General features: G+C 42.4%; 1 protein-coding gene and 1 long non-coding RNA gene across 5 annotated transcripts in view; one reads left to right on the forward strand and one right to left on the reverse strand.

Annotated features, from left to right (window-relative positions):
• LOC115075157 (transient receptor potential cation channel subfamily M member 7-like) overlaps positions 1-17,587 on the forward strand; it is a 251,239-nt gene that overhangs the window by 186,503 nt on the left and 47,149 nt on the right. For 3 of the 4 annotated variants that reach the window (XM_029575380.1, XM_029575377.1, XM_029575378.1), the window contains 4 exons: positions 2,353-2,479; positions 6,820-7,004; positions 12,226-12,358; positions 15,459-16,171. In XM_029575380.1, coding sequence (XP_029431240.1) covers positions 2,353-2,479; positions 6,820-7,004; positions 12,226-12,358; positions 15,459-16,171 — 1,158 coding nt within the window. The remainder of the gene's footprint in view (positions 1-2,352; positions 2,480-6,819; positions 7,005-12,225; positions 12,359-15,458; positions 16,172-17,587) is intronic. The other variant, XM_029575381.1, reaches the window with a different exon arrangement.
• LOC115075158 overlaps positions 1-17,587 on the reverse strand; it is a 162,468-nt gene that overhangs the window by 58,831 nt on the left and 86,050 nt on the right. Inside the window, exon 5 of the long non-coding RNA XR_003852447.1 lies at positions 3,830-3,952. This is a non-coding gene — a long non-coding RNA (uncharacterized LOC115075158). The remainder of the gene's footprint in view (positions 1-3,829; positions 3,953-17,587) is intronic.

The raw sequence follows: 17,587 nt of genomic DNA on the forward strand, positions 1-17,587 counted from the left end.
GATGCCAGCCTGAGCGGCTGGGGAGCACACTGCGAAGAACTCACCGCGCAAGGGCGGTGGAACAGAGAAGAGTCAACGTGGAACATCAACCGTCTAGAGGCTCGGGCAGTCCGATTGGCATGCCTTCGATTGGCTCACAGACTGAAGAACAGAGCAGTCAGAGTGATGTCTGACAACGCCACCACGGTGGCATACATCAACCGTCAGGGCGGAACCAGAAGCCGACAAGTATCTCTGGAGATCGCCCCACTGATGATTTGGGCAGAGGCGAATCTTCAGGACATCTCCGCCGTCCACATTGCTGGGAAGGACAATACCACAGCAGACTTCCTCAGCAGAGAAAGCCTCAATCCGGGAGAGTGGCAGCTGTGTCACCCACAACCTTCCAGATGATTGTGGATCACTGGGGGATTCCGGACATGGATTTACTGGCGGACAAGTCCAATGCTCAAGTACCCAGATACTTCAGCCGCAAGCGCAACCCGTTCTCGCACGGAATCAATGCCCTGGTCCAGCCGTGGCCTCCAGGGACTCTGCTATACGCCTTTCCTCCGTGGCCGCTCCTGGGCGCCATCATCCACAAGATTCAGAAACACCGGGGCCTAGTTCTTCTAGTGGCACCAGACTGGCCAAGAAGACCCTGGTACGCGGACATGAGAAGACTACTGGCAGGGGAGCCCCTGCCTCCTCTCCGGGACCTTCTACGTCAAGGTCCCATCCTCCACGAGGATCCAGCTCAATTCTCTCTTACAGTCTGGCCATTGAGAGGGCTAGACTGAAGAAAAGAGGTTACTCGGAGCCCGTGATTGATACACTCCTCCGAGCTCGCAAGTTTTCCACAACCCTCACCTACGTTCGCATATGGAGAGTATTTGAAGCATGGTGCGACACTCACGGCACCAATCCACATGCGACCACAATCCCTATTGTGTTGGACTTCCTGCAGGATGGACTTCAGAAGGGTCTCTCCCTCAGCTCCATCAAAGTTCAGGTGGCTGCGCCGTCTTGCTATGGTCCCAGGAGGGGATGGCAAGACCATCGCCAAGCACCCAGATGTTTCTCGTTTCCTGCAAGGAGTCAAGCATATTCGTCCACCATTAAAGTGGCCTGTGCCCTTATGGAACCTCAATCTTGTTTTGGATTTCCTCGCGGGATCTACCTTCAGACCCCTTCGGGGACTGACTCTCTGTTCTCTAACCTTGAAGGTGGTGTTCCTATTGGCGGTATGTTCGGCACGCCGCATCTCAGAGCTACAAGCACTGTCCTGCCGTGATCCCTTTCTCAGAATCACTCCTGAGGCTATCCATATTCGTACGGTTCCCTCTTTTCTACCTAAAGTGGTTTCACAGTTTCATCGTAACCAAACCATATCCTTGCCTACCATGGCGGGTTTGAAGAAATCTGAAGACGGGCGTTTATTACGCCATCTCGACATTGGCAGGTTGCTGCCCAGATATTTGGAAGTGACACATGACCTACGAAAGACGGACCATCTGTTCGTCCTGCACAGCGGGAAGAAGCAAGGTGAAGCGGCCTCGCGGCCCACCATCGCCCGCTGGATTAAAGAAGTTATCAGAGCAGCTTACGTGGAGGCTGGGAAGTCTCCTCCTCTACAAGTCAAGGCTCATTCTACCAGAGCACAAGCGGCATCCTGGGCGGAATCCAGGATGCTGTCGCCGGCGGAAATCTGTAAAGCGGCGACCTGGTCCTCCCTCCATACCTTTTCCAGGTTCTACCGTCTGGATGTCCAGGCCAGGGAGGACTCAGCTTTTGTGAGGGCGGTACTACATGGTCCTCAGGCAGCCTCCCGCCCAGGCTGGGAGTAAAGCTTTTGTACATCCCATTCGTTCTGAGTCCATCTGGCTACACGCCAGGAAATGTTGAGATTACTACCTGATAATCTCCTTTTCCTTAGTGTAGACAGATGGACTCAGCATCCCGCCCAGCTGCCTGTGTACATGGGTTTCACCGATGCAAGGTAAGCCATGTCATCTATCTCTATAAGAGTGTACACTATACCAGGTGTCAACGCCTTCCGGTTGTGAATGCTGGCGGTCTCCAACTACTATCAATCGGTCAGGGGAATCCTGTTTTCACTTTTCACTGAGCGTCAGTACACACATCTATAACAGCTTTTGCAAGGAAGATTACTGAGTTGCTACGCTTCCTGTGGGGATATATATACCCCGTGCTGACGTCAGATCCGTCTCCAACTGTTAGCACGCGGATACTATCCCATTCGTTCTGAGTCCATCTGTCTACACTAAGGAAAAGGAGATTATCAGGTAGTAATCTCAACATTTTGTTCCATTTTGTTAAGTGTAAAAGTGAATCTTTTGTCTCCTTCCAAAGTATGCGCAAATGATTCAGAAGTTCAAACGCTCTGTGGTGTCGGAACATGGTTGACTCCATTTCTTCAAGCAGTCTATCTCTTTGTACAGTATATCATTATGGTCAATCTTCTTATTGCATTTTTCAAGTAAGTTTATTAATTTACTTAATTTATATCTTTAAGGAATATACCTTTTTTTTTTTTAAGTCAAACAGATTCCAGCATTTATGCATTTTTAAACTTATAATATTCAGAGGAGAGCAAGAAAAAATATATAAATATATACTAGAAACTGAATCAAATTAATTTATCTTTGTGTACTGGAGTAGAAATATAGCAGAATTTATATTAGAAGTTGCTCATAAGATTTGCTTAAATGCTGCATGTAGAATTTGTCACAAATGTGTTCCAAAATAAATATATGCATGCTAAGTTCTAATAATTATAATACTGATTAAATGAGTTTGCTTTGTCAGAGGCTGCACTGCAAACATAAGCTACAGGGTAGCTTACACTTCCAGCAAACCTGTGACAGAGCAGCACTGGGAGCAGGGAAATGGGTGCTTTGCTCCTGGTCTGGGAGTTGGGTGGTCCAGGAGGGCAGAATATAGCGACTGTAGGTGGATGGGGTTGTCAGGGAAAGGGTTGGGGGGCCCAAACTGTGAGCCCAGGGACCTTTTGGGGAACATGGATGGGGGTGGGGGGGGGTGGGGGATGCACAGCCCAGTGGGGCCATATGAAATTTTGTGCAGGAAGGAGGTGATTGGGCCTCAGGCCCTTTTATATCTTTATTTTTTTATCTTCAAAAACAGCGCTACTTATTCAGATATCTTTTGAAGATATCCAGATATGTAACAAGTTATCAGCCCACACAAGGCCAGATAACTTTAAGCCTGATCTGAAGCAGGCCCAAAATTATCTGGCTAATTTAGTTGGTTATAGTTTATAATCAGTTAGCCAGGTAACTTAACTCCTCCAAAAAAAAAAAATTGCCCCCGGATAAGCCGGAATGACTTATCCTGCTAAAATCTAGCTGGATAAGGAGCTGAATATACAAAACCTTTATCCATTTAAATGGCTTTTAAACATTGACCTTGTTGCTTACAGAAGCAAATTGTAAAGGGAATGAGCAAAACACCTATTTCCACTAATACTTGAGAAAACTGTTGTAAAATTTCACTAAGGTAGTTTCTTATTTTGGTACACCTGAAAAGGATCTTTCAGTATTGGTAAAATTGTGGGGAAAAAGTGCTGTGGTACCCATTTGGTGTGACAGCCGTAATCTTCTTCCTTTTTAGAAGACTGTACAAACTGCCAAAGAAGCTGGGGATTGATAATGCATGAGACCTGAGTTCTTTGTTTTTTAGGCTCACAGATGCAGTATAATATCTATAAACATAACTACAAATAAGCGCAACCGGAAGAATTCCTCTCGCCAAATAACCTTCAGTGGCGATCCAAAGTTTTGGGAAGGCAGAGGAGCATAAAAATACTTACAAAGTGTGGAATCCTGCCTTTCCTCGGGAGATCCTGGATATCTTCCTTTTTCCTGAACTGGCTTCTCTGTATTTGCACATGGTTGTTACATGGTTTAACATTTCTTGAAAAATGCAGACACTCCTGTTGAATGAAAGAATTCTAAGAAATGTTTTGATGAATGTTTTATATATGAAAATGTTACTTAGATGTATTGTTACTAAGGCTCAATAAAAATTGAAGGAGAAAAACAATCTAAATCTACTTGCAAATAGAATTATTATTATTTTTTTTAATGTACTAAAGTGCAGAATGCTTTACCCTGCAAAAAAAAAAAAAAATTGGAGGGAGAAGAGGGTTTAAAACCTAGAGGATGGCAAAAAAAAAAAAAAAAAAAAGGGTCCATGGGACTCTTGGCAGGAGGATGAAGTGTAATGGGCTTCTCCCTCTCTCTTTGTAAGGAGGCAGAGCTGCCTGTGAGGCCCCTTCTCTTCCCTTTAATGAAGGAGAGCACCACAGACTATCAGGCCTCTCTTGCTCTTTTCTTTCTACTAGGAGGGAGGGGGGAGAGAATTATTGCAGTCTCCCTTCCTCCTCCAAGGCAGGAGTGGAGAAGAGGATGAGGCTTATGGGCCTTGCCCTCTTCATCCTGCTTATGAGGAGGAGGGACCCTCGGATGGCCCTTCCTCCTATTAGAAGGCAGGAGAAAGCAAGAGGTGCCTATAAAAAGGAGGAGGGGTCTGATGGGCTGCTTCCTCCTCTTTTTACAAGGAGGAGACAGTGAAGGAGAAGGCCTGTGGACCTGTCTTCCTGCCACTGAGTCACTTGTGGAAGGATTGGAGGATATGTACAGGTCAGTTTAAAAAAAAAATGCAATACATGTTGTTTTATTTCACATATCTTTCCTACCAGGCAGTTCAAAGTGTGTTAAGCAAACATTTAGTATAGTAGCTTACAGTAGTTAAATAACATAGTTAATTAAAAGCAACTAAATAGTATAGTACAGTCCAAATATATCTAGTGCAGTGATGCTAAGTATAAGCACTATAGTAAGTATGAATAGTACAAAAAACCTAAGAGGTTATATACAGAGCGGTTCTTTTGGGTTTTTGGTTTTTTTTTAGTAGAGTTTGTTATTGGCACAATATGCGGTTTCAAACAGCCAAATTTTCACTAATTTCCTGAAGGATAGATCTGATGGGAGTCCAATGTGAGATGGTAAGGAGTTCCATGGTGTTGGGACTGATCTTGCAAAGGATTTCTTCCTGGTACTGGTGAGGCTTATTATTTTTAGGGCTGGCATCTCCAAATATGCCCGAGTTTGTGAGTGCAGAGGCTGTTAAGATGTATAGTGAATAAGGGATCTCCTTAGGTAGCCTTTGAGTGTTTTATAAGCTCGAGTAAGTTTGAATTTAGAGCAGTATTGTCTGGAGCCAATTAGGTGTTATATTAATTTTTTTTGCCTTAATCATAGAAACTGCAGCATTTTGTATGAGCTACAGGCAGCAGTTTAGGGTGTTGGGAATTCTGGCATAGAGAGTTACAGTAGTCTAGGTGAGATTTGTGACCGCCTGTATGACTATCACAAAGATTTTGTCATCCAAAAGGGGTTGAAGGTGCCAGAGCTGGAAACAAGCTGTTTTGAATACTGCTTCATTCTGGGCCTTTGTGGTGAGTTGAGTCTAGCATAGGGGTGGCCAACTTTGTTCCTTTAGAGCCCCAAATAGGCTTGGTTTTCAGGATATCCACTATGAATATGCATGAGAGAGAGTTGCATGTATTGCCTACATTGTATGCACATTTTTCTCTTGTATATTCATTATGCATGTCCTGAAAACCAGGCTTGTTTCTGGCTCTTGACAGGAGTTGGCCACACCTGATCTAGTATAAAACTTAGATTTTGTACTTGGGAGCTGAGGTTAGGGTTGTTCCATTGAAGGTCACTTTTGGGAGAGGGCGGCTGGATTCTTTTTCCTAATCCATAGCATCTGCCCTTATTTTTTGGTTTAGTCTTTGTTTTGGTGCAGCCAGTTTGCAATTTACTTAAACAGATGTTGGTTATACCAGGTCTAGGGTGTGTCCAGCTGCATGGGTTGGGTAAAGTCTAGGGTCTCTAGAGAAGTTAGGAATTCCTGTGGGATGTCCAGTTATGGTTCATCTGCATAGATGTTGAAATCCAGGATGTGTGTTCTAGGATGATCTCTTGAAATTAATTGGAGGAGGGTGGTACAGGGTTGCCGTGGTGGTTGCTGGTGGGCAGTATATTATGAGTATCCCCAATTTGGGATGGGTTCCTGCCTGAAGGAAGATGGTTTTGATTCATTCTGGCTCCCATATATGGGTAGTGTGTCAGACCCAATGTGTTCTGAAAATGGCAGCTATCCTGCTGCCTCTCTTATTCCTGCAGAGGGTGTGAGTGTGAGTGTGAGTGTAGGCATGCAAGTAGATTTGGTTGAATGGGGTGTATCTACATTCTGTGTCCAAGTTTGTTATGCATAGAATGTCTGCAGACTTACCTGTGAACAGATCATGTAGTAAGTTGATCTTGTGGATGGACTGATTGTTCTGGAGTATCACCACTATCCCGTAAGGTTTGACTTGTTTTGGGTGTCTCTTGGTGGGTGGATGAAGGATCTGTGAGTTCCTCCATCTGCACATAGTGTAGGGAATATATGTTTTGTCCAGTAATAGTGGCAATAGGTGATATTTATTTAGGGGCGTGTTAGACTTACATTTGGAGTGAGGCACATTTTGTTGATGGGATGGGAGAGTTAGTTGGGAAAAGCATAGAAAATTATAGGTAGTACGAGGGTTGGTTTTGGGGGTGGGTGGGTATGATTAGCATTAGGTCACAACTTAGATTTTAAATGTATTCATTCTTTTCTAATTGTTTGCGGTAATGAGTTCAGGGTCAGAATTTATATTAAGTAGAATCTCTTTTGTAATTTTGTTAACTTGTGATATGTTTTTAAACTATTAAAAACTAAATGTTAATTTTTTTTTTCTTTAAGCAATGTTTATTTCCAAGTGAAGGCAATTTCGAACATTGTATGGAAGTACCAACGTTTTCATTTTATCATGGCTTATCATGAAAAGCCTGTTCTCCCCCCTCCTCTCATCATTCTTAGCCATTTGGCTTCTTTGTGTTGTTGCATTTGTAGAAGAAGTCAAAAAGACAGAACTTCAGCTGGACCAAGTAAGAACATTTTTCTTAAACACATTTAGCTTATCCCTTATTGTGTGCCCAGTGCTTCTTTCAATGTTATGGAGAATAGTCTGTAACAGAGCTGTCCCTTAAGGATCTGCAGAGGGAGAACTTGTTAGCACAGATTTGATTGGCTCATCTGCTTGTTCATTTGGACCAAACAGGCTCCTAAAACTTCAGCATCAGATTGTCAGAAACATACTAGTCAATATTCAAAGGCTTTGTCTGATTAAGCATTGGACAAAAGCCAACTCATTATGCACCCACAATCTGTACAGAAAGATGCAGTGCTGGAGACATTCCAGGAGTGGTGCTAAAGTATAGCCAGTGTATGTAGATATTGAGTCTTAACTAAAATTACACACACAAGTTTGTTCACGAAATTATACAGTATGTCCTAAAGTTATCTGAGTTAAGTTGTGTGTGTAACTTTATGCAGGTAAGTCCCATTGAATATGCAGAAAGTTACATACATAAATTTAACTAATTTATCTTACCGGTTCTGTATATATCGACCTCATGGTTGCAGTCTCCATGAAATGTTCTCTACTGAAATGAGACTTGATGTATATATCATTAATGACATCACTATTAAACAAAATGATTCTCCATATTATGTGACTGAGTGCTTTCCTGATGCAGGAAGTTTGAAACGCCAGCTGGCAGGATTTTGTTTTTACTGTCATCTTGGTGATTTCTCTGCAGACTTGCATCACATTGTTGAATAGACTTTATGTTATTTGCATTACAATATACTTAAAAAGTTGATGCTTTGGACACGATCAGGCCGATACAGTACAAGTGCACTGTTAGCCGGCATTTGGACGTGTGTTTTCGATGCGCTAGCTTTAGCCCTTATTCAGTAAGGGGTAATAGCACATCCAAAATGGGCGTCTAGCGCCCGCAACATGCAAATGCATGTTGATGGCCCTATTAGGTATTTCCGTGCGATTCAGTAAATAAAATGTGCAGCCAAGCCGCACATTTTACTTTCAGAAATTAGCGCCTACCCAAAGGCGATATTAAGTCGGAGGTCCCAAAAGTTTAAAAAAGTAAAAAAAAAAAAAAAATTTGAAATAGGCCCGCAGCTCGCGGGTTGAAAACCGGACACTCAATTTTGCCAGCGTCCGGTTTCCGAACCCGTGGCTGTCAGCAGGCTCGAGAACAGATGCCGGCAAAATTGAGCGCCGGCTATCAAACCCACTGACGGCCGCCGTTCCTGTCCGAAAAGAGGCGCTAGGGACGCGCTAGTGTCCCTAGAGTCTCTTTTTACCGCCAGGCCTAATTTAAATAAATTTATTTACTGTATCGTGCGCACAGGAGTGTGTCCTGTGCGCGCGCCGGGAGAGGGGGTGCTCTCCCGCGATTTTTACTGTATCGGCCCGTATGTTGTAGAACACAGTTCATAGTTTAAAGGTATTTGGGTGAATGATATAGAGGTCCGGGCTACCACCCAGTGAGGTGGTCTTAATCTGGTTCTCAGCTTGCTTGACACCCTTATACTAATAATTTTTCATATGTATAGAATTGCTTGCCACTATGAGATTTTATATGCTGATCCTTTTTCTACTTTTTATTTGAATATTAAATTTTGCAAATAACTGTACAAACTACAAACGTATTGTTTGTTACTGCCTTTTACAGTCTGAATCTTTTGTAATAGAAACAGAGAAATGATATTAATGTCTTTGACCCTTTTCATGAAAAACTTTTGGTGTATGCCAGGTTTTTAGTATTGTACTGTATCTACTATTGGAGAAAGAATGAGATCAATTCACCCAGTTGAAGATCAGAAAGGAAGCCATTGTGCATAGCTGTGTTCAGGAAGGCCAGTGAATAAAATAAAATGCTTTTCAAAATGCAAGCAAGATCTATAAAGGATGTGAATAGCAATAAATTGAACGTTAATGGGAAGAATTTTAAAATTCTCCACCTACATGCAAAGTCCGCAAATACCTTATGCCTGTGGAACTTGGTATTATATTTTTACAGGGAAAGTATATATCTGTGTCGGCTTATTTCCTGTTTTGAACAATAGCATTTCTTAGAATTCTGCAGCATCCATCTTCTGTTCCTGACTCCATCCGTGTGTTTCAGCTGACATACCCAGCTCCTTTAAGGGTGACAGGGCTAGGCCCCGTAGCACTCCTCCCATGTCACTCCTCAGAGGGATGAGGGAGTTAAATATTGGTTCAATGGAGGGTACCAGCTCCCCATATGCAGCCACTAGATGAAATGACTGAAAGGGAGACCCTATTTTACTTTAGTGATGCTCCTTCTTTAACCACTGTATATCTTCTTATTTCTCTTGTTTTATCCAAGTGAGTCCAAGGAGGTAGGCAGCACTCTGGGCAAAGTTTCTGAGGCAGGCAGTTTATTTATTATTTATAACTTTTTTATACCGAAGTTCAATTAACAGAGTTAATTATCATTCCGGTTTACATTACAACAAAACATTGACAGTAACAAAAGTTGTCTTACATAGAACAAGGGAGGAGATAACTTGGGCGCTGTTGGTTTAGCTGTTGGTGCTAGAAAGGTGGCGTGATACACATTTGCAGGCTCATCAAGAACAGCAACATGACTTTACTCACTCTCAAAGACTCAGCTGGTTTAACAAGTAGCTGAATTACATGCCATGCGATGAGGCAACTGCAGCAGCACTGCACCAGAAGTTGGAGTAACTTTGTTAGCCTGGCAGTTCTGTCCTGCTCATTTGACCAACCACTTTTTGTTAGGTAATGCTGCTATGAGTCTTCTTTCACAGCTACCCAGGACTTCCCCCTATAAGTAACTTCAGCAACAGTCTTGAGCCAGGGGCCATGCCTCAGGGCCTCTTCCAGAATCTGCAGTTGTGATCCCTAAGTTCGGCCACTTGGTGTCATTGCATGATGACTGTGATTCCCACCTCTTGGGTCTGTGAAGGCTGCCTTTGCAGCATTCCCACCCCACCATGGGAGCAGACTGCCTGTCCTCATGTCACTATGTAACATTGCCATTGGGCCAGCCCAGTTTGAGCAACATTTTATTGGCACATGGCAAATAATGAGAGGAATATCTGGCATCCAGGGAACGGTATAAAGAAGCTTTTCTGTATACTACAGTAAGACTTTGCAAAGAACCAGTGCCAGTGGAGTTATGCTGCTGACCACCTACTCCTGTCTTCTCCAGGAGACAGGATGGCTCGAGATCAAGTTTTAGAAGAGCAGGAGAGGAGGCTGCATCCTTTCAAGCTCCTCAGTGAATTTCTGGCAGACATAGTGCTAGAGGTTCTTCTGCTTCCAGACTCTCGGGGTCCACATGTGCCTTCTAGGCTCTAGAATTGTTTCAGGAGTCAGAGGTTCTGGTAGAAGGCCATGACCTGCACCTGGAAGGACACACAGGGACCCGTAAGTCCATCGTCATCTTCCTTTCCTCATACACTTCACTTTCTGGGTTTCCCTTCCCTTTTTCTACTTAGAACCTGAGGTCTTCTGGCCACTTTATTTATTTATTTATTTAACACTTTTTTATACCGACCTTCATAGTAATAACCATATCGGATCGGTTTACATAGAACAAGGGTATAACTGAAGCAATAAATAAAGTAATTAACAATAGAAGTGAATAAGGCAAAGTTACATTTAACAAGGAGTAAAAACTTGGAAGCTTAAATAGCTGGAAGAAAGGTAAAGGCAGGAGGTAATTGTAACATAATGCAATAAAGAATATGGGTTAAAGCTTAAGGTGCTTTAACCTGGAAGTGCCAGAGTCCATCGTTCGAGAGGATAGAAGACCATACGTCCAGGTGAGAATAATGACGACTAGTGATTGTCTGGTGTTTTGTCCTTCCATGATGGTGCTCTGTGTCCTTTAGTAGTACTTGTGCTTCATGAGAGTGGTAATGTTTGTCTTGAGAAGCTGTAGCAATTTACAATCTGAAGTTTGTTTTCTGTGCAGTCTGCTTGCCAAGATCTTCCCTATGCTTAGGACAGAATGTGTTGAGTGGCCTAGTTTGTCATCCAAGCTGTATGTTATATATTTAGGGTAGGCTTAGCATGGGTTAGGACAAAAGTTGACTTTCTGTGTATTCAGCTTTGAATGGATATTTGCTGTGTGACTGCTGACCTTTTGCATTGTGCAGATAGTTGGAGGTTGGATAATACAGGTGATACATGTTGCACTGTTGCAGTTAGAAAGTTTCTGATGTGATGTGTCCTGGCTAGAAGATATCATGGAAGACACAAACAGCTACACTAATGGCTAAAAAAGGTTTGGATAAGTTCCTGGAGGAAAAGTCCATAAACCATTATTAAAGTGGAATTGCAGAAATCCACTTCCAACAGTGACCTGGCTTGGCCACTGTTGGGAAAAGGATACTGGGCTTGCTGGACCTTTGGCAAGTCTTATGACTTAAGACCATGAGAGTAGAATGCTGAAGATTTCCATTGCTTCAGGAGAAGGGCATCACTGGAGAGACTCTTGTTTTCTGTGCTTTCACACAAAAGTAGCTTAAAGGATTAATGCCCCTATTTGTAGCAGTTGCAGGCAAAACTGTGAAATTGTATTTACTTTGACTTTTTCAAAAAATGTGCTGTGACCAGCAAAAATGGTAAGTGCTCCGAAATGGGATTTTTGCCAACTCTTTCCTAACCCTTTTTTTCTCCAGTTTCATTTTGGTGAAATCGGATACTGTACAAGGAAACGGAAATGGACAGGGTGGGGGTGGGGGTGGCACAGGACTGCACCCATTATTGAAGAGAGAAAAAAGTGTTGCATTTTTTTCTGCCATTTAAATAATGGGATCTATGTAGGCAAAAGTGAGGCTTCTCAACTTGCTCCTGTTCTGGGTGGGAGTGAATAAATTCAGCTTAGAAGCCTCAGGGAGTCAAATACAAGCCACATATCTAGGTGGGAGATTAACTCATTGGCGGTGGGGCCGGAAGCAGAACAGAGCTCCAAATATCTATAAACTTTGGCGTGTTTGAAAACGCAGCAAATAGCAAACAAATATCCTCTCTATGATCAAATATATTTGCAAAACCTTATTTGACCACTGTTCGTCTAGTAGAGATGTGGGCCTCCAGGATGAATTGAGCCCAGAATCGTTGATTACTTGAACCGGTAAAGATACAAACTCCACTACCCTCCATAGGATAGGAGATCACAGTTGTGATCTATATTTGTGTGAAGCCGTATTTATCGATTATATTTGGTCACCTTTTTCTTGCAGAACTTTTTCTAACTGAAGAAGACCAAAAGAAACTTCATGACTTTGAAGAGCAGTGTGTTGAATTGTATTTCAGTGAAAAAGATGACAAATTACACACTGGGAATGAAGAGAGAATTCGAGTTACTTCTGAAAGGTAGAACATACTAATGAATGCTTTTAATTAAGAAAGACTTTGGTTAACTAACTGTAAGGGACCTTTGGTTTCCCCTTACTAAAGGAGAGAGGTTGGGTTTTGCTCCCCCATGTGGGAATATGCAAATGGTATGCGCTAGCTGTTCACCATCCCATAGCACCTGCTTTCCTTTTGGATTTTGTTGGGGGCAGGAGCTCTCTGTCTCCTGTCTTTTAATTATTTATGGGTAAGGAGTAAGGAAGCTCCCATTTAGGGCTTGGCCTCCTTTTGCTTCATCTACCAACCTTTTGAAGATTGTTTGGACTCTCAAGCCACTTTTTGAGATTTCCCTGTGAGAACCCACCCCCCTTGTTGCAGTGGATTGGGGCATTCCTGTATTTGAGGCTGGATGGTGGGGTAAGGAAGAGCTGCTTGTGCTGTGTCTCCTAACGATCATACACAGTGACAGTGACCCGCTGCAAAGGAAGAATAGTTTTGCATTAACTCTTATGTTGGAGGCACGGATGTTTTATTCCACCCTTCCTGCTTCTTGCTTAATTTTTCCCCTTTTGGGTTCAACTAATATTTTTTCCACTTGGTGCTGATAACCCATGGTTCCTGGGAATCAGTATTGCAAACTTTGGAAGAGGAAAATCTTTCATCCAGAAAGATACAGAGGAGTTACAGTTTCCATCTAAAGCAAAGGGATCCCAGTAAAGTGCACTGATAGGAGACACAAAAGTTACAACATAAAGGTAACAAGAACTTTGTTGCTATTGGGGAGATTACTTAAGGGTGTGAGAAGTGCCCACCCAGCGCTGCCTAAGGAGTGGAGAGCATTCAGGAAAATACAAGGGAGAGCAAAGTACCCTTCAGGTGCTGAATAAGGAGTTAAAAGTATTTAAAGAGAATTTCTGGAAGAGTATTAAATCTAGGACTAAGTTCTGATTAAATATTGTGACAGTATTGTATATTCTGACCACCTCCAGTGGGAAGAGCAAGAAGGAAATAAATTGGGAAGTAAAAGAAGATTTAACTATCTTTAATCTGTACAACTGAGAAAAGTAAGGAATTGGATGCAAAGAGTAATTCTGTGTAAATATAGAGACTCTACTAGAAGTAGAGACTTTACCAAGAAGTGGAGTCACAGGTTTATTCTCTCTCTCTGCTCTTATTATTTATTGCTGCTACTCAGTCTAATGAGAGAAGTGGAGCTATTATTTAGTCATCTGATCAAACTATCAGTAAAGAAGTTGGAAACTGCAGTTCCTCTGCTACATGTTTATTGGAGGCCGAGACTGTATAATTATTGATGCTATGAACTAAGGATGAAAACCGGGTTTAATTGCTAAAAAAAAAAAAAAAAGCTCTGGGACTCGGCTGAAAGCTGAAGGGAGTTGTGCTGAAAGGGCCCAGCTCTACGTTTCTTTCTATGTGCCCCGGGTGCCGTCCTGCTAGAGGTTATATAACAATAGTGTTTGCCTGTCTAGCATCGTTTAAAGTTGAGAGTTTCATGCAAGTATTAGGGGGCATGGTGAAAACTGCACAACCAAGGTGTAAGCATGAAGCTCTTTCCTTTCATTAGTGCATGATGATGCCTTAGGAGAACAGGTTTGTGCTTCATTGTAAAAACGAGATTCTTTTCATTTTCAATTTTTCTCCATGTTGCTTCATTAGATTGCACAATGGGATTTTATGTGACTGTGTGGTTTCCTTCTTGTGCGCACATCCTTGGCGTACACGAGAAATCTAAGGAAAGCTGGAAATAAGAGGTAGCCCTCACGAAGAGCTTACGCGTCGGCCTGTAGGCCTGCAAAAAGGTTTTCAACGTGAAGCTCCTTGTGGAACTTTCCTCTTTGAAAATCGGGGCTGGCAGAGACCCGCAGGTGCAAAGTAGACTCAGTAAAGTATGCACAAGGGTTTCCCAATGAAATCCCTGCTCATATTTTACTGACCCAACTTCTGTTTGAGCAGTGAAAAGTACATGTGCTACAAAGCAACATACGTTCTTTTGGCCGCTGAGAAGAGGGCAGATTTGAGCCCCAAGAACTTACCTGTGTACCTGCTTTAATTTCCTGGTGAAGTGCCTTTGAAAATTGTTCTCTCCATGGCTAAAGACAAGACAATATCCAAAATGAATGGTTATACTTTCTTCTAGAAATATGGCTGAAGAAGGGGAAGAGAACAAGAAAGACCACTAAACCCATGGGTTTATTATAGTTGTTTAGCTCTAAGGTCTAGATAGCTCCTATGACCGATAGATGCCATCATCAAAATTAATAGTGCTTTTCAAATTTTTGAAACATGCTAAAAATGTTTTTGTCTATCTGAGCTTATTCAGAATGCCACCTTGTTCCGATTGTTGATTGCTTTGTGTATAGAGTTAAAGATCAAACTGCTGTCATTGATAACAGGAAAAAAAAATTCCATTTGGCAAGTAGGGAGCCATTCATGATCATGTAATCAATCAGCTACCTTCTACATAGTAAATAAATAATCAGTGGATAATGGTAGATAAGGACTAAAATGATCTGTTTAGTCTGCCCAGTTGAAATTTGTCCTCTTTGGGTAGAGGTACATATAAATTCCCATATACTCCCCAACACCAACTGCTCCGTCCCCCATGTCTCTCTGACCTGATCTCTCTACCTTTCTTACCACTGTTTTCCATTTCTGTCCCAAATCTGCACAAAACCAGCCACAGCGATGGCCTCCAATATCTCTGCTAGTAGGTCATCTCAGGCCTTGCCAACCTCAACTTTGTTGCTTACAAAACCTGTACTTAAGCTGAACACTCAAACCTCCCTTCTATGTCTAATTACAAATTTGGCCTTCCCATGCTAGTTAAAATTTGGGTTATAACCATGGTCTGTCCATGGAAGGTACCCCAGTCCTCTTGGAGGCCCAATGTTTAGGTTCTGTTCCACCAGGGAGCTTCCCAATGATGCATTAAAGTGGTATAGTTGGTACAACTCTGATAGGTATAGCTTTGGTGATTCATGCATATTTTGTTAAGATCTTCTTATTGGCCCTTCTTTCCTTCCTAACATTAGATAAAGCAAAGGCTTTAAATCCTTTGAGGGTAATATAAGGCTAATGTTTTTGCTTGTTTTTCTTACAGGGTGGAACAGATGTGCATTCAGATAAAAGAAGTTGGTGATCGAGTGAACTATATCAAACGCTCATTAAATTCTTTGGATTCGCAAATTGGCCACCTGCAGGATCTCTCTGCTCTCACTGTAGATACGCTAAAAACACTGACAGCACAAAAGGCTTCTGAAGCCAGCAAGGTCCATAATGAGATTACACGTGAATTAAGCATTTCAAAACACTTGGGGCAGAACCTCATTGATGATGGCCCTGTAAGGTCTTCGATGCGGAAAAAGCACAGCGTAGGAAATTTTTTTGGCTCCTCTTTTTCGCATGGAGGACCGGAGGCTAGCCATGCTGCTATTTATAACATTTCTCTGCGGGATGAAAGAAATGACCAGAATAAGCAACCGGGCCAGGACTTGATTCAAAGACCCGGGAGGGAAGAATTAAACATTCCAGAGGCAGGTTCCTCAGGTAGTGCCTTACTCCCAAGTGCTGACTCTCAAGGACTTCGAAAAAGAATGCAGGGTGCAGAGACATCCAGAGCTGTCACTAAGAAACTGGGCAGTTCAGTCAGCAGCACACCCATTCCATCATCCCCCGTAGTCAAATTCTTTGTTAGCACTCCATCTCAGCCCAGCTGCAAAGATCTAAGCTCTGCAGCAAAGCCTGAAGAAACTGCTCAGATCAGGCCTGCTACTACAGAAGGAAATAGTAGTGTAGAATTTGGTGCCTTTGTAGGTGAGTATGGTCGATCGGTTTTTCATGTTCTGAAATCATTGCTGCTTTTTTTTTTTTTTTTGCGCTTGCACTGGAAAGTGGAGGATAGGTTACAGAAATTATTTTATTCATTGTTAGCAGCAGAAAAACCTGAACATCGTTTGCGGGTCAGCTGATTGAAGGACAGTAATTAAGACAATGTCTTGTAATTTTATAAATTGTTCTTAAAATTCCACCTTTTGAGACACCCCAAAGAGGACCACATTCAGGTACTGTAGTTCTTGGGAGCATTAGTTTTACTCATTAACTGTCCTGTGTGTAGAGGCTTCCAGGAAAGCTACAGTGTTGAAGAAGAATCACAAGATTGCCTTGGGCATCTTGATCTGAACAATGTGCGACATGAATGAAGGAGACTTCTTCAAAAACTGGATAAAATGTAAAGCATCAGATTTGATTTAACCTGAATTTTATAGTAATTTGGGAGTTATTGTGGTTGCAGGTATCTCTTTCTTTTCCTATCATGGTTTGCTTCTAACTTTTTCAGTTTTTTCAGAAGTAGTTGCTGATGGCTGGGACAGTGGCTCAGGTGGCAAGTGTGCACTGCCATGTAGAAGGGTTACCTGTTATATCCCCGAGCTGGATCTTCCATTCCCTGGGTTGGCTGGGGCTGGGGATGCTGTGGAGGCCTTGTTAACATACATCTCTTCCCCCCAAGAGGAAGGGAGTAATGGTCGTCAGTTAAGGGTCTCATCTGGTGGCTGGGTGCGGGAGAAGCCCTGTTGCAGGACCCCTGGCATGGGACATTTGCTGCAGTAACCAGACAAAGCATGTTGGGATGGGGGGAGGGTGAGCATATAAAATAAGTTAAAAAAAAAATAAAAATTTCCCCAGGTAGTTGTGAATGAATCTCATGGTGTCAGCTCCCAACCCTGAGCTGAAAGTACAAAGGAGCAAAAAAGTAATAGCACTTGGTGCTTTAATAGTCCTTAAACTGAAGTTTTCTTTACAGACTCATTAAACAATACACATCTACCATCCACACAAATGATGCTTATCTCCAGAAGTGATAAGAGCAGAAATAATGTCCCAACATTTCATCCTCAAGAGTGCAGCTGCATTCTGCACTCTGTAGATGAGTAGAATAACCACTATCAATATCAAATTGGTTTTAGATTAAATTGAGTCAAACTCTAGTCCATTTTGATGATAAAATGTAAAAATTGTTTAAAACAGTTTAAAATTCTTGTAGATTTCACTTTTGTTTGAATGCAGAGTTTTCTGGTTGGACCTGTCAGTTTAAAGAGCCAGTTTGAAAGAGGCATAGCACGGTCTAATGTGGCTCTGGCCAAATGTCTTTCTCTTTGGTGCCTTTCCCAGAAATGTGTATTTCTCTTTCTTCCTAGAGATGTGTTTTGTTTTCTGGGGGCTTTTTAGCAC

The sequence above is a fragment of the Rhinatrema bivittatum genome, chromosome 13 (genome assembly GCF_901001135.1).
Source record: "Rhinatrema bivittatum chromosome 13, aRhiBiv1.1, whole genome shotgun sequence".
In the NCBI taxonomy this organism is placed as follows: domain Eukaryota; kingdom Metazoa; phylum Chordata; class Amphibia; order Gymnophiona; family Rhinatrematidae; genus Rhinatrema; species Rhinatrema bivittatum.